A 14,462-nucleotide genomic window follows, 5' to 3' on the forward strand; every position below is an offset into this window, starting at 1 on the left:
TGGGACTCAAATTGGCCATCTTTTTAATTGTACCTCCTGTGCCGTGGTGGTTAGGATGTTGCATTAATGATCACAAGATCATGGTTTCAGTTTCTGGATTGAGTGATAGATTGCGTTCTTGAGCAAAACACTTCATTTCACACTGCTCCATTCCACTCTTGTGACAGACTGGCGTCCAGTTCAAAAGGAACGTTGCGATCTTGGTCACTTGTACACCATGGAAATCAGATAACCAGCTCCTATGTCTTGTTACGGCATTCACCCGGGAGGGGTTAAGCTGGCTCCTATTGAGTTCACCATGTCATGGGTGAAAGTGCTCCATGCACATTTGTCAGTGGCTGATTCTGCAGTGTGTTGAAACCATTCCTGGTTCCGTTGGTGGATGCTAAAGACTCGAGGTTTGTAAACGAGCTCCATATATCTACTTTGACTGCCGTGAGCCAAGTTTTCAGCTGACCACCTCTCTGCTTCTGTCAACCTGTCAACACATATGTATGTGTGTGTGTGTGTGTGTATGTTGTGTATCTGTATTTGTCACCCCCCAACATTGCTTGACAACCGATGCTGGTGTGTTTAGGTCCCCGTAACTTAGCGGTTTGGCAAAAGAGACCGCTAGAATAAGTACTCGGCTTACAAAGAATAAGTCCTGGGGTCGATTTGATTCGACTAAATGCAGTGCTCCAGCATGGCCGCAGTCAAATGAATGAAACAAGTTAAAGAATACACACACACACACACACCCTTGGCCAAAATTATGGGGCAGATATGAAAAAATAGAGAATATAACTAATACTCATTTACTTAATAACTGAAAACAGTATAATAAACATTCTAGAGTCTATGCCGTCAATATGTATCCTCTTTTTGCTTTTATAACTGCTTTTATGCATTTTTTGCATACCTGAGACTTAGTTGGCCCAAGTGGCTAGGTCAATTTTCTACCACCCTTCATGAATTTTGGCTTCTAATTTGGTTTTTGAAGAACATTTGTGTGCCCTTACTCTTGTACCTAAGTGTGACCACTAATGTTCAATGGGATTGAGTTTTGGAGACTGAGGGGGCCGTTTCATCATCCTCATCCCTTTTTTCCTCAAACCAACTGATTGAGACTCTGGATGTGTGACATGGAGCATTGTCTTGTTTAAAGATTACACCGTTTAGGATGTTATTATTGAAAATTTTAGCTAAGGAAGGTTGATAAACCTGATCTAACATGCTGGTGTAAGTGTTGGAATTCATTCTGCCCTCACAAGTGAACAACATTCCTGGGCCTGAAGACAAGATGCAGCCCCCAAACTATTATGCTTTCTCCCCCAAATTTGACTGTTAGGACAACACATCCAGGATAATAAGCTTCCCCAACTCTACAGGAAATGTAAACAGCTCCAGGGGTTCCAAAGATCTGAGAAGAAAAAAAAAATTTATTGGACATTTTTGGTATTCAATGAAAAATTTGTACAAGTGTAAGAATTTTAATTGTGCCTAGCAAAGTGGTGGAAATGAATGTGGAGAATGTACATCAAAGTTACTTTCATCAGACCAAACGACTTCATCAGTTCAATTTTCATGCTCTTTTGCCCAAGACAATTGCTTCTTCATGTTCACCTCAGACAGCGATGACTTCTTTCTGGCTTTACATCCTTTGAGCCCAGCTTCTAGTAACCTTTTCACTGTGCAAGTTGAGTTGATATCTCCTTGTTTTTTGCCACATGAAACTCAGCAGCTACGTCAAAAGAGGTCTTTCTCCTATCTGCCAGAGATGTCTTCTTCAGCAACTTGTCTTCCCTTGTGGTCGTACACTTTTTTGTGACTTCATCCTTTATAATTTTTGAAAGAATTGGTCTCGTTGTACCTTTTTGATGGACACCTCTTCTCAAGCATTTCAATTCTCTTGCGATTTCAACTTGGAAGAATCCTTCACTGGATAATGCAATGATTTGAGCCGTTCGAGCTTCAGAAATGTATTTCTTCAGAGACATTTTCAACAAATATTAACCACTGATAAGCTATCACTGGAAAAATAGGAAAAAACATTGGAGTCGCACAATGAGTGGCAGAACATCGAGCCAGTCACTTGCGCCAACTTATTCTCAAGTATGCAGAAACGCATAAAAGTGGTTATAAAAGCAAAGAGGACGCATCAAAAACTAATTATTGATGGGATAGACTCTAGAATGTTTATTATTCTATTTATGGTTATTAAGTAAATGAGTCTCAATTATATTCTGTATTTTTTCATACCTGCCCCCATAATATACATACTCTTTTACTCTTTTACTTGTTTCAGTCATTTGACTGCGGCCATGCTGGAGCACCGCCTTTAGTCGTGCAAATCGACCCCAGGACTTATTCTTTGTAAGCCTAGTACTTATTCTATCGGTCTCTTTGGCCGAACCGCTCAGTTACGGGGACGTAAATACACCAGCATCGGTTATCAAGCGATGTTGGGGGGGACAAACACAGACACTCAAGCACACACACATATATATATACATATACATATACGACGGGCTTCTTTCAGTTTCCGTCTACCAAATCCACTCACATGGCTTTGGTCGGCCCGAGGCTATAGTAGAAGACACTTACATATACATAGATATAAGGGAATGCTGAAAAGTTCCTGGCTTTGGGTAAAAGAAAATACAGGGGTATTAGTTAATTATGATTTTATTCAACATATTTCCCTCTCAGATTCGCACATTTATTGCAGCAGTCCTTCAGCTTTTCTAAGCCCTGTGAAAAGAACTTGGAAGGTTGGGCCTCCAACCAGATCTCTATAGCAGCGATCACTTCTGAATTGGAGTGAAATTTTGTTCCTTTGAGAGTTTTCTTCAGTTGTGGAAAGAGCCCCTTCTTCAGAAAGGGCCAAGTCAAGAGAGTAAGTTGGGTAGCCTACCAATTCGAAGCCAAAGTTGCATATTTTTCATAGTTTCATGTTCTGCTGCATTGTCCTGCAAAAACAGGACACAGCTCAGCTTTCCATGACATTTCTGCTTCAAAGCTTCATGCAGTTTGTCCAACATGTAGTATTCTATGTTGATGGTGTGACCCTTTGGCAGGTATTTTATGAGGAGTACTCCATCTTTGTCCCAGAATACTCAGGCCAGAATCTTTCCAGCTGACTTTTAGGTTTGAAACTTTTCGGGACACAGTGAATTGCTGTGGCACCATTAATTACTGCTTTGGCGTTAGGAAGGGCATCCAGCTGTAGAAACTCTGCCAAATCAGACTGGAGCCTGGTGTAGCCATCTGGTTTCACCAGTCCTCAGTCAAATCGTCCAACCCATGCTAGCATGGAAAGCGGACGTTAAACGATGATGATGATGATGAAGTCAAGTTTCATCCACAGTGACTAAACGAGGCATAAAATCACCCTCTCCTGCTACAAACCAGTCCAAAATCACCTTTGATATAGTCACTCTGATGCGTTTCTGATCTGTGGTCAGACATTCTGGCACCCATTTTGTAGAAAGCTTTCTCTTGTCCAGAATGTTGCGGATGATGTGGCCAAGTCTTTTGCAGGAAATCCCTGGAGTCTCAGCTATGACTTTAGCTGAAATCCAATGGTCCTTCAGAATCTTGGCATGCACAGCATCAGCTTGGTTCTCTGTGGTCGCAGAAGTTGGCCGTTCAACTATGACCTCAAAGTGACCAGGCTGAAACCTTGGCAACAAGAATTTCACTGTGGAGAAAGATGAGCAGCCATCCTTCAAGACTTTCTTCATCTCGCCATGGATTTCCGCAGCTCCTTTGCCTTGCAAGAAAAGAACTTCATAACTGCCCATGCTTCAATTTTACCAAGATCCACTGTAGGAGCTGCTATCATGCATTAAATCTACAAAAGAGAAAGATATATTGTATACCATCATGATTTGTTGCATCCCTTCTTCTAAATAGTTGTTCTACCTCCCCAGTATAGGTACCGGCTGTACCCTTGCATGATACCCTTAAAGCTGGAAACTTTTCAGCAACCACTTATATACATATGTACATACATACGTATATACATATGTACATACATACGTACATTCAGTACCTCAGTGAGTAGCTATTTCAGTCCTGTACAAACGGACATGCAAAAAAATCACAAAATAGGGATTTTGGAGGAAGTATCTATAAAACTAGTATTTAATCATTGAATGGCTGTAAGGGGGCCCACCAGAATAAAATAGTAATCAAAGGGGTCCATAGATAAAAAATGGTTGAGAACCCTTGCTTTAGATGTATGTATTGGTATGTATCACAAGAAACAGCTGGGTTTCTTTCTCCATCATTTTACATAGTTCACCTTACACAAGTTAATTTGTGACAAACTAAATTGGGATTCTGAAAGTAGTATCTATAAAACTAGTTTTTAAACATTGAATGGCTTATGGGGGGCCCACTATATTAAAATAGTAATCAAAGGGGTTTCTAGGTAAAAAGTGGTTGAGTACCTCTGGTCTAAAACCAGATTCCATTCGCAGGTCTTGTTTTATGGATTGCTGCTTCTTATCTGTTGGCTATTGTTATGCAATTTCTTTGTGCTGATCTAATCTATCTTGGACTATATTGGCTGATGCTTTTTTATTTTTCTTCATCCAAGAATGTGTGGTTTGAAGAAAGTTTGACTGCTGTTTCTGGCAAATTGAGTGACTGTGTACTTACTCTCATTGATTTGTTGTTTAGCAGTCCAATCATGACCATCCCAGTGTATTTTGGACTACATTACAAAATATACCCCTCCTTTTTTTTTTTTTTGTATAGACAACAGGGTGTGTTGTAAGTGGAATTTGGCTGCTGTTCTTAGCAGGTCAAGTATTGATGTTGTTAAGTGACATCTTATTTCTTTGAGTAAGAAAAAAAAAAAAAAAAAACCTGTTTTGTTTACGTGTGTTAACCGCCTTGGTCTGTTACTGGAACTAACTGGTAACGCCATGTGCTTTCTGTGGTCACACCACACACACTATTTACATACTGCTTAATTACAAATAAGTGGAGGCGCAATGGCCCAGTGGTTAGGGCAGCGGACTCGCGGTCATAGGATTGCAGTTTCGATTCCCAGACCGGGCGTTGTGAGTGTTTATTGAGCGAAAACACCTAAAGCTCCACGAGGCTCCGGCAGGGGATGGTGGCGGACCCTGCTGTACTCTTTCACCACAACTTTCTCTCACTCTTACTTCCTGTTTCTGTTGTACCTGTAATTCAAAGGGTCAGCCTTGTCACACTGTATCACGCTGAATATCCCTGAGAACTATGTTAAGGGTACACGTGTCTGTGGAGTGCTCAGCCACTTGCACGTTAATTTCACGAGCAGGCTGTTCCGTTGATCGGATCAACTGGGACCCTCGACATCGTAAGCGACAGAGTGCCAACAACAACAAACAATTACAAATAAATGTAATTTTAAAAAGATTTTTTTATTTTTACAATCTTTCATTATTAAACTTGAATAGGCGCAGGAGTGGCTGTGTGGTAAGTAGCTTGCTTACCAACCACATGGTTCCGGGTTCAGTCCCACTGCGTGGCACTTTGGGCAAGTGTCTTCTACTATAGCCTTGGGCCGACCAAAGCCTTGTGAGTGAATTTGGTAGATGGAAACTGAAAGACGCCCGTCGTATATATGTATATATATATATGCGTATGTCTGTGTCTGTGTGTCTGTTTTTGTCCCCCTAACATCGCTTGACAACCGATGCTGGTGTGTTTATGTCCCCGTAACTTAGCGGTTCGGCGAAAGACACCGATAGAAAAAGTACTTACAAAGGCTTACAAAGAATAAGTCCTGGGGTCGATTTGATTCAACTAAAGGCGGTGCTCCAGCATGGCCGCAGTCAAATGACTGAAACAAGTAAAAGAGTATTTAGCACTTGTTACCAAAATAGCCTTGAGACCCATGTCAGATATACAGGAAAAAAATATTTTCTCAAATTCTGAAAATGTACCACCAGTGGTGCATAGGGCAGTTGTGTGAAATTTGCAATGACCCACGAGTGTTATGTGACAGTATACATGTTAAAGATGATGGTAGGTTTTGGTAAAGGAGTGGGTAGTTGATTGTTAGTAGTTTGTGTTAACAGCACTGTGCCTATACTGTCAAGAGAACACTTAACTTTCAATAGCTTGAGACCACATAATTCAGCATAAGTACCTGTAAGTAGTGCATGATTCACTTATAAAGCAGCTGCTAGTACTAATATAAGTATGCTATGTATCAGTATGTTCCAGTTTGGGAAAACTGACCGTGATCCAGTTTTGGGCGAACTGCGTCCCACGGGACATTCTCAATGGCATACTTAATTTCTCAAGGAAATTAACATTTACTTTGAAATTACCTTGATTTTTTTTTTTTTCTTTTTAGTAGTGCAGCCTGCCTTATGGTGAACCATGTTTCATATGGCCCACTCCTCAAAACTGCTTGTCTCTGCCTGCTTTAATCCTTTCTTCTGGCCAGATCTGTAATAAAGTATGCAGTCACCATAGATGTATTAAGATTTTGTTGGCCTCTGTGCTACAAGTACTGAGAGGGAATCCTGTGATATTTTCAATAACATTTTGTTTAATGCCTGGATACTTTGTAGTTGTGGAGGCGCAATGGCCCAGTGGTTAGGGCAGCGGACTCGCTGTCATAGGATCGCGGTTTCGATTCCCAGACCGGGTGTTGTGAGTGTTTATTGAGCGAAAACACCTAAAAGCTCCACGAGGCTCCAGCAGGGGATGGTGGTGAACCCTGCTGTACTCTTTCACCACAACTTTCTCTCACTCTTACTTCCTGTTTCTGTTGTGCCTGTAATTCAAAGGGACAGCCTTGTCACACTGTGTCACGTTGAATATCCCCGAGAACTACGTTAAGGGTACACGTGTCTGTGGAATGCTCAGCCACTTGCACGTTAATTTCACGAGCAGGTTGTTCCGTTGATCGGATCAACTGGAACCCTCGATATCGTAAGCGACGGAGTGCCAACAACAACAACTTTATAGTTAATGGAAGCTTCAGGGCTGCCGCCCCTAAAGTCGAAAGCTTAATCCACAACTATACTCGGGTTGTGTTTTGATTCATTTTAAAGATAATCAAATTTGGAAGTGATTTTGTAAAAAAAGAAGAAAAAAAACCCAAAAAACTTGAACTGATTAAAATATTTACTGTTCAAGTTCCAAAGTCAACTTTGTCTTTCATCCTTTTAGGGGTTGCTAAAATAAGTACCAGTTGAGCTCTGAGGTCGATGTAATCAACTTACCCCTTTAAAAATTAGTAGATATATGCCAAAATTTGAGATTATTAACATAGTGTTTGTAACAAAGCTTGAGAAATATTTCTTAACCTTTTGTTTGTTGTGTGTATCACTTGTGAAATACAGGGCATATTTCCCTGTTGTCCAAGCATCATGTATGATTACCATTTCTCAATATTTTTTCAACCACTGTAGTAACTTGGGATTTAATAAAGGGCAAGATTTATATTACTCAGAATACACAAAACAGGCCTAACCATAAGTCTGAAAACAATCGTGGACATTTAGAACAAACTAATGAAAATGTTTTGGACAGGCAAAGGGCTAAGTGTGGATAGACCTCAGTCTTAGTTCATCTTTGCTGTCCTGTATATCCCATATGAGACATAGGACATGTTTCTCTGGCATCCATGCAGCCTTTCTGATAAACATTCCCAATTTATTTTTAAACCACAGAGTAACCTAGGAGATCGGTGAGTGATTCAAGGCCAAGAAGTTTGGGGCATTGGGAGCATTAGTACTTAGCAAACGTGTGTGTGTGTGTGTGTGTGTTATCTTTTACTTGTTTCAGTCGTTAGACTGCAACCATGCTTTTTTGAAGAGTTTTGGGTTGAATGATGACCTCTGTACTTAATCTGTTAGCCTCTTTTGTCATTTCTGATCTCTTTGATGTCTAAGGATTGACTATTCATGTGTACGAGTCTTTTTTTTTTTTTTACTTTTTTTTTCCAAATGTAATTCTGAAGAATTGAAGTGACAAATTTACCTGATCTTGGTTTATTCATTTTGGCCCCTGCCAAATTTTTTAATTTTTTTTTTATGCTTGTTCAAAGAGGACGGTGATAATTTCCTGAAATAGCGATCAGATTATGTGAATACTGATATGGTTTCTGTTAGTTACTCTTTTTACTTATTTCAGTCATTTGACTGGCCATGCTGGAGCACCACCTTGAAGGGTTCTAGTTGAACAAATATTTTTTAAGCGCAGTACTTATTCTATCATTATCTTTTGCTGAACTGCCAAGTTATGGGGACGTAAACCCACAAACACTGGTTGTCAAGCGGCAGTGGAACACACAAACACACTCACAAACACACACACACATGATGAGCTTCTTTCAGTTTCCGTCTACCAAATCCACTCACAAGGCTTTGATCAGCCCAAGGCTATTGTAGAAGATGCCCATGGTAAAAAAAAATATATTGTTTCACTCAAAAATGCAGTAAAAATTCCTCATCTGCCCACCCCCACACATATTCATAGATGTTATCTCTGGACAAATACTGCAGTAAATTTGCCTTTCAGCTTAGTATATGCATAAAGTCTGATACATTAAATGTCTATTTTAATCTAATACTGCTCCTGTTGCAAATAATGAGTGGTGGTGGTGTAGAAGACGACAATAAGATGCTATCTCAAGACTACAAACAGGAAAGAGTGATGTAAGACAAAAGATAGTGGTGGTGGTGGATAAAGAGAAAGACAGGACTTAATGATAAAGGAGTCTTTCATTGACTTGAGACCCTAGTGGAGAGGAAATACAGAAATAGAATTTCGGCCACATATGATAATAGTGGTGGTGGTGGTTGGGGTGGTGGTGGGGATTTCAAGTGTGTTTTGGTCAATTGGAGAAGAAAGGAAAAAGAAGGGATGGTATTAGCAGCAGCAGGTTACATGAAAGGGAGTGGGATAGAGAAGGAGGTAGGAAGGGGTAGTGAAAGGGAGGGAAGGCTGTGTGTGTGAGTGAGTGTGAGAGAAATATATTTGATGGAAAGCACAAACTGTTATGATATGAGAAATGGAAATATAAATAATAAGAATGGAAAGTGTGTGTGTGTGTGTGAATATAAAAGTGCAGATAGGCAGGTATGGTTAAGGTGTTCAGATCAATAAACACACACTATGCCCGGTCTGGGAATCGAAACCGCGACCCTCTGACCGTGAGTCCGCTGCCCTAACCACTGGGCCATTGCGCCTCCAAAATACTACAATTAGCCATCAATTTTGATGGCATGGGGCCAGCTAGTATTTTCATATTTTTTTTTATTTTGGTGTCACATAAAAACATCCATGCTGGTGTTAGGAAGGTCATCCAGCATTGCAGCCTGGTGCGGCACTTTAGCATGCCTGCTCCTGTCGAACCATTCAACCCATTCCAGCATGGAAAATGGACATTAAATGATGATGATGATGATGATGATGAATGTCATCTGGGTCAAAGTTCCAACAATTGCATACACTGTGTGGTAAGTAGCTTGCTTACCAACCACATGGTTCTGGGTTCAGTCCCACTGCGTGGCACCTTGGGCAAGTGTCTTCTATGATAACCTAGGGCCGACCAAAGCCTTGTGAGTGGATTTGGTAGACGGAAACTGAAAGAAGCCCGTCGTATATATATATATGTGTGTGTGTGTGTATGTGTTTGTGTGTCTGTGTTTGTCCCCTCAGCATTGCTTGACAACCGATGCTGGTGTGTTTACGTCCCCGTAACTTAGCGGTTCAGCAAAGGAGACTGATAGAATAAGTACTAGGCTTCCAAAAAATAAGTACCGGGGTTGATTTGCTCGACTAAAGGCGGTGCTCCAGCATGGCCGCAGTCAAATGACTGAAACAAGTAAAAGAGTAATATTTGCACTGACCTTTTAACCTTTTGTACTCATAGTGAGCGAATGCTCTGCAACAAATCATCACCCATTTGATAGCCGGCTTTTTTTAACCAATAATTTACTAAAACATTTTGCTACGATTGCGTGTGTGTGTGTTTGATTGCTGTAGCTTGTGTGCATGTACTACACAAACATGGAAGAGAGAAAAACATGCACATGCTTAGATACTCAAGGATGTACTTAGAATGACACACACATACATTCACAAACACTCATTCACATAGACAAATGCATGCAATACACATGCATCTGCACTCACAAACGCAATCACACACATGCGCAGTCTCACACACATGCGCACAGTCACACAGGCACACACATGCACAGTCACACATGCACACAGTCACACATATACGCATGCACACAGTCACATACAGTCACACATGCACACAGTCACACAGACTGACGGACACGTGCACACACGTAGAGACATGGCACACACGTAGAGACATGGCACACACGTAGAGACACGGCACACACGTAGAGACACGGCACACACGTAGAGACACGGCACACACGTAGAGACACGGCACACACGTAGAGACACGGCACACACGTAGAGACACGGCACACACGTAGAGACACGGCACACACGTAGAGACACGGCACACACGTAGAGGCACGACACACGTAGAGACACGGCACATACGTAGAGGCATGGCACACACGTAGAGACACAGCACACACACACAGACATGGCACACACACACACACACACACACGGCACACACACACAGAGGCATGGACGCAGAAGCGCAAATGCATGCAGCCGCACACACACATACACACACACACACACATACACACACACACATGTCGCTAGACCTTACCTATTCATTTTTCACATACCAAGTTCCAACCTATTTTTAGTTTCATTGTAATAATGAGCCCTATCATCACCCACCCCCACCCAGTCTGATGTAACTTCAGTTTTGTTTTCTTTTGTCAAACAGTAATTGCTTATGCTATCAACCTCTCTGTTCATTCACTCTTTCCCTATCCTAATATTCTGTATCTTCCTTCTGTGTGTGTGTGTGTGTTTGTACCCATGCGTCTAAGACTCTCTCTTTCTTGCTCTCTAACTGCCTGTGTCTCTATGCATAAAAGGTCGCATAAAACCTGAAACTGTCATGGCTACTACTGAGTTATTTTTTTTCGTTTTCACTTTATACCAACATTCAAGCAACAAAAAAAAAAAAATGATCGTATATACATAGATACAGTTTTTTTTTTATCTCTGAAGAAATAACATGTAGCTAGAAAATTCAGTTATCGTTTTTGATTCTGTCAATAACTTCTACCCGGAGCCGACTGAGCTGTCGGTCATTGGACACTGCCTGAGGGCCTGGAGCTTTGAGGGGCCTGCACTCTACGTGTTGTTGTTGTTGGCACTCCGTCGCTTACGACGTCGAGGGTTCCAGTTGATCCGATCAACGGAACAGCCTGCTTGTGAAATTAACGTGCAAGTGGCTGAGCACTCCACAGACACGTGTACCCTTAACGTAGTTCTCGGGGATATTCAGTGTGACAAGGCTGACCCTTTGAATTACAGGCACAACAGAAACAGGAAGTAAGAGTAAATTGTGGTAGAAGAGTACAGCAGGGTTCGCCACCATCCCCTGCCAGAGCCTCGTGGAGCTTTAGGTGTTTTCACTCAATAAACACTCACAACACCCGGTCTGGGAATCGAAACCGCGATCCTATTACCGCTGCCCTAACCACTGGGCCATTGCACCTCCACGATCATCAATCAGGTATCTTATTACTGACTAGGAATTTCTAAGCTAATGACAACAGCATCTCTTATGATCTAAAAGTGAGGTTGTCATCGTCCTCCTCTTCCTCCTGGACATTACTCTCTTGAGTCCTAGGAATGATGGGACCAGTGACACGGTTTCCATGATGTATAAGGGACTCGGATCACAATGCTTCTCTTGAATGAGATGCCAGGCCACTGCAGGGTTATTCTTTTACAGCTGAGTGGACTGGAGCAATGTGAAATGAAGTGATTTGCTCAAGAACATGATGCCCTGCCTAGTCTAGAAATTGAAACCACTATCTTGTAATCATGCATGTGGTACCCTAATCACTAGGTTATGCACCTTGGCATTGAACAAAGCTATATTTTTTTCTCTTGAGACATAGACTCTCAAGGTTAGTTTACCCAGTTTCCATGGCATATAATCGATTGAAATCACAGCATTTTCCCTGGATGGGACCCCAGTCCATTGCAGGCTTACTTATCTACAGTGTAGTGGTGTGGAACAACATGTTTTGCTCAGGAACCCGGTTCATCACCTGATCCAAGAATCAAAACTACAATCTTACAATCATGAGTGCAACACCCTCAGCTCTGAGCCACACCTTTTACTAAAGATGAGTTTAACAGTCCTAAGAATTATAAATCTTATTATTAACTATTCTTTTCAAATACACCATTTCGAGCGTGGCTATTGCCAGTACCGCCTGACTGGCCTTCGTGCCAGTGGCACTTAAAAGCACCCACTACACTCTCGGAGTGGTTGGCGTTAGGAAGGGCATCCAGCTGTAGAAACTCTGCCAAATCAGATTGGAGCCTGGTGTAGCCACCTGTTCTCACCAGTCCTCAGTCAGATCGTCCAACCCATGCTAGCATGGAAAGCGGACGTTAAACGATGATGATTCTTTTCAGACATTTAATTAGTTATTCGATGTCATTAATTGAAGACTTACCTGGTTTTTTAAAAAAAAAAAATTTTTTTTTTTCTTTTTCTACTCTTTAGGGTTTGGTCGCAAAGATGTTGTGGAATACCTTCTCGAATTCAATTCAAATGTCCATGCGCGTGATGAAGGTGGTCTGATTCCATTGCATAATGCCTGCTCCTTTGGTCATGCGGAAGTAGTGAAGCTCCTACTGCGCCAACAGGCAGATGCCAATGCTCGTGATAACTGGAATTACACTCCCCTACATGAGGCAGCTATCAAAGGGAAAATCGATGTTTGTATAGGTAAGTTGCCAGATTTTTCTCCTCCTCAAAGTGATCAACGCTCTCACTTGCACCTCATAATTCATCTCACTTTGATCTGGCTCTTTCTCTCTTTCCCTCTTTCATTCTTTCTCCCTTTCCCTCTTTTTTCTTTCTATCTTTCCCTCTTTCTTTCTTACTCTCTTTCTTTTTCTTTCCCTCTTTCTTTATCTCTTTCTATCCTTCTTTCCCTCTTTCTTTTTCTTTCCCCCTCTTTTCTTTCTCCCTTTCCCTCTTTTTTCTTTCTCCCTTTCCCTCTTTTTTCTTTCTCCCTTTCCCTCTTTTTTCTTTCTCCCTTTCCCTCTTTTTTCTTTCTTCCTTTCCCTCTGTTCTCTTTCTCTCTCTCTCTTCTCTCTTACCCTCTTTCTTCTTCTCTTCCTCTTCTCTCTCTCCCTCTTCTCCTTTCTTTCTTCTTCTCTCCCTCTTCTTTCTTTCTTTCTTTCTTTACTCCTATCACTGCTTTCCCCTCTCTTCCTTCCTCTCCCTTTTTGCACTTTCTGTGTCTCCCTTTGCTCTTTCTTTCCCTTCAGTCCTCTCTCACTTTCCCTTTTCTCCCACTTTTCTTCAGTCTCTCTCTCTCTCTCTCTCTCTCTCTCTCTCTCTCTCTCTCTCTCTCTCTCTCTCTCTCTCTCTCTCTCCATCTGTTCTATATTTTACAAGGTAGTTTATCTCTAAACTACCTTGTAAAATAATTTATATTCTGTCACCAACTGCTGACTCTGTGCCAAAAAAAATGTCTTTTAATAGCCCACTCCACCTAGTTGTAAATAGGAACCATGGAGGGTTTGCGACTGCACTCACTTCACCTAGCTGCAGACCAGATAAACTGAAGAGGAAATATATCTGTAACTAGGTGCTGTGAGGTACCATCTATTGTGAGGTATGGATCAGTAAGGTATACAGTTCATCTGGTAGTGATGGTACTGTGAGGTAGTATAGCCAGCTACTGTAGGGACTTTCTGTGAGATAGAGTTCACCTGGTGTAAATAGATATAGAAAGGACATACAAACATTTTAGTGCAGATAGGTACAATGAGGGGTTATTGTGCACCTGGTGCAACCAAGTTGCACCGATAAAGTTTGGATTCTTTACAAAAGGGAGATGAAAATAGTGGGGAAAGAAAAAAATGATAGTTTTGACATGAAAAAAAGAGGTGCAGGGAGAGCTTTTTTTTTTGTTTGTTAATGTTATTGTATCATCATCATCATCATCGTTTAACGTCCGCTTTCCATGCTAGCATGGGTTGGATGATTTGACTGAGGACTGGTGAAACCAGATGGCTTCACCAGGCTCCAATCTGATTTGGCAGAGTTTCTACAGCTGGAGGCCCTTCCTAACGCCAACCACTCAGAGAGTATAGTGGGTGCTTTTACGTAGTATTCTTTTATTCTTTTACTTGTTTGTCATTTGACTGCAGCCATGCTGGAGCACTGACTAAAAAAAAAACAAAAAAGACCAGTCAAGGCAAACAAATTGATCCCAGGACTTCATTTTTAAAACTTGTACTTATTCTTTCAGTCTGTTTTGCTTAACTGCTAAATTATGGGGATGTAAACACACCAACACTCATTGTCAAGT

At 41.4% G+C, this 14,462-nt stretch overlaps 1 protein-coding gene across 1 annotated transcript in view; it reads left to right on the forward strand.

The window, feature by feature from the left end:
• The window catches only part of LOC106878247 (poly [ADP-ribose] polymerase tankyrase-1), a 96,371-nt gene that overhangs the window by 6,111 nt on the left and 75,798 nt on the right, over positions 1 to 14,462 (forward strand). Inside the window, exon 2 of the mRNA XM_089339940.1 lies at positions 12,641 to 12,865. Coding sequence (XP_089196066.1) covers positions 12,641 to 12,865 — 225 coding nt within the window. The remainder of the gene's footprint in view (positions 1 to 12,640; positions 12,866 to 14,462) is intronic.

This window comes from Octopus bimaculoides, chromosome 22, assembly GCF_046866305.1.
Source record: "Octopus bimaculoides isolate indiv1 chromosome 22, ASM4686630v1, whole genome shotgun sequence".
Classification (NCBI taxonomy): Eukaryota; Metazoa; Mollusca; class Cephalopoda; order Octopoda; family Octopodidae; genus Octopus; species Octopus bimaculoides.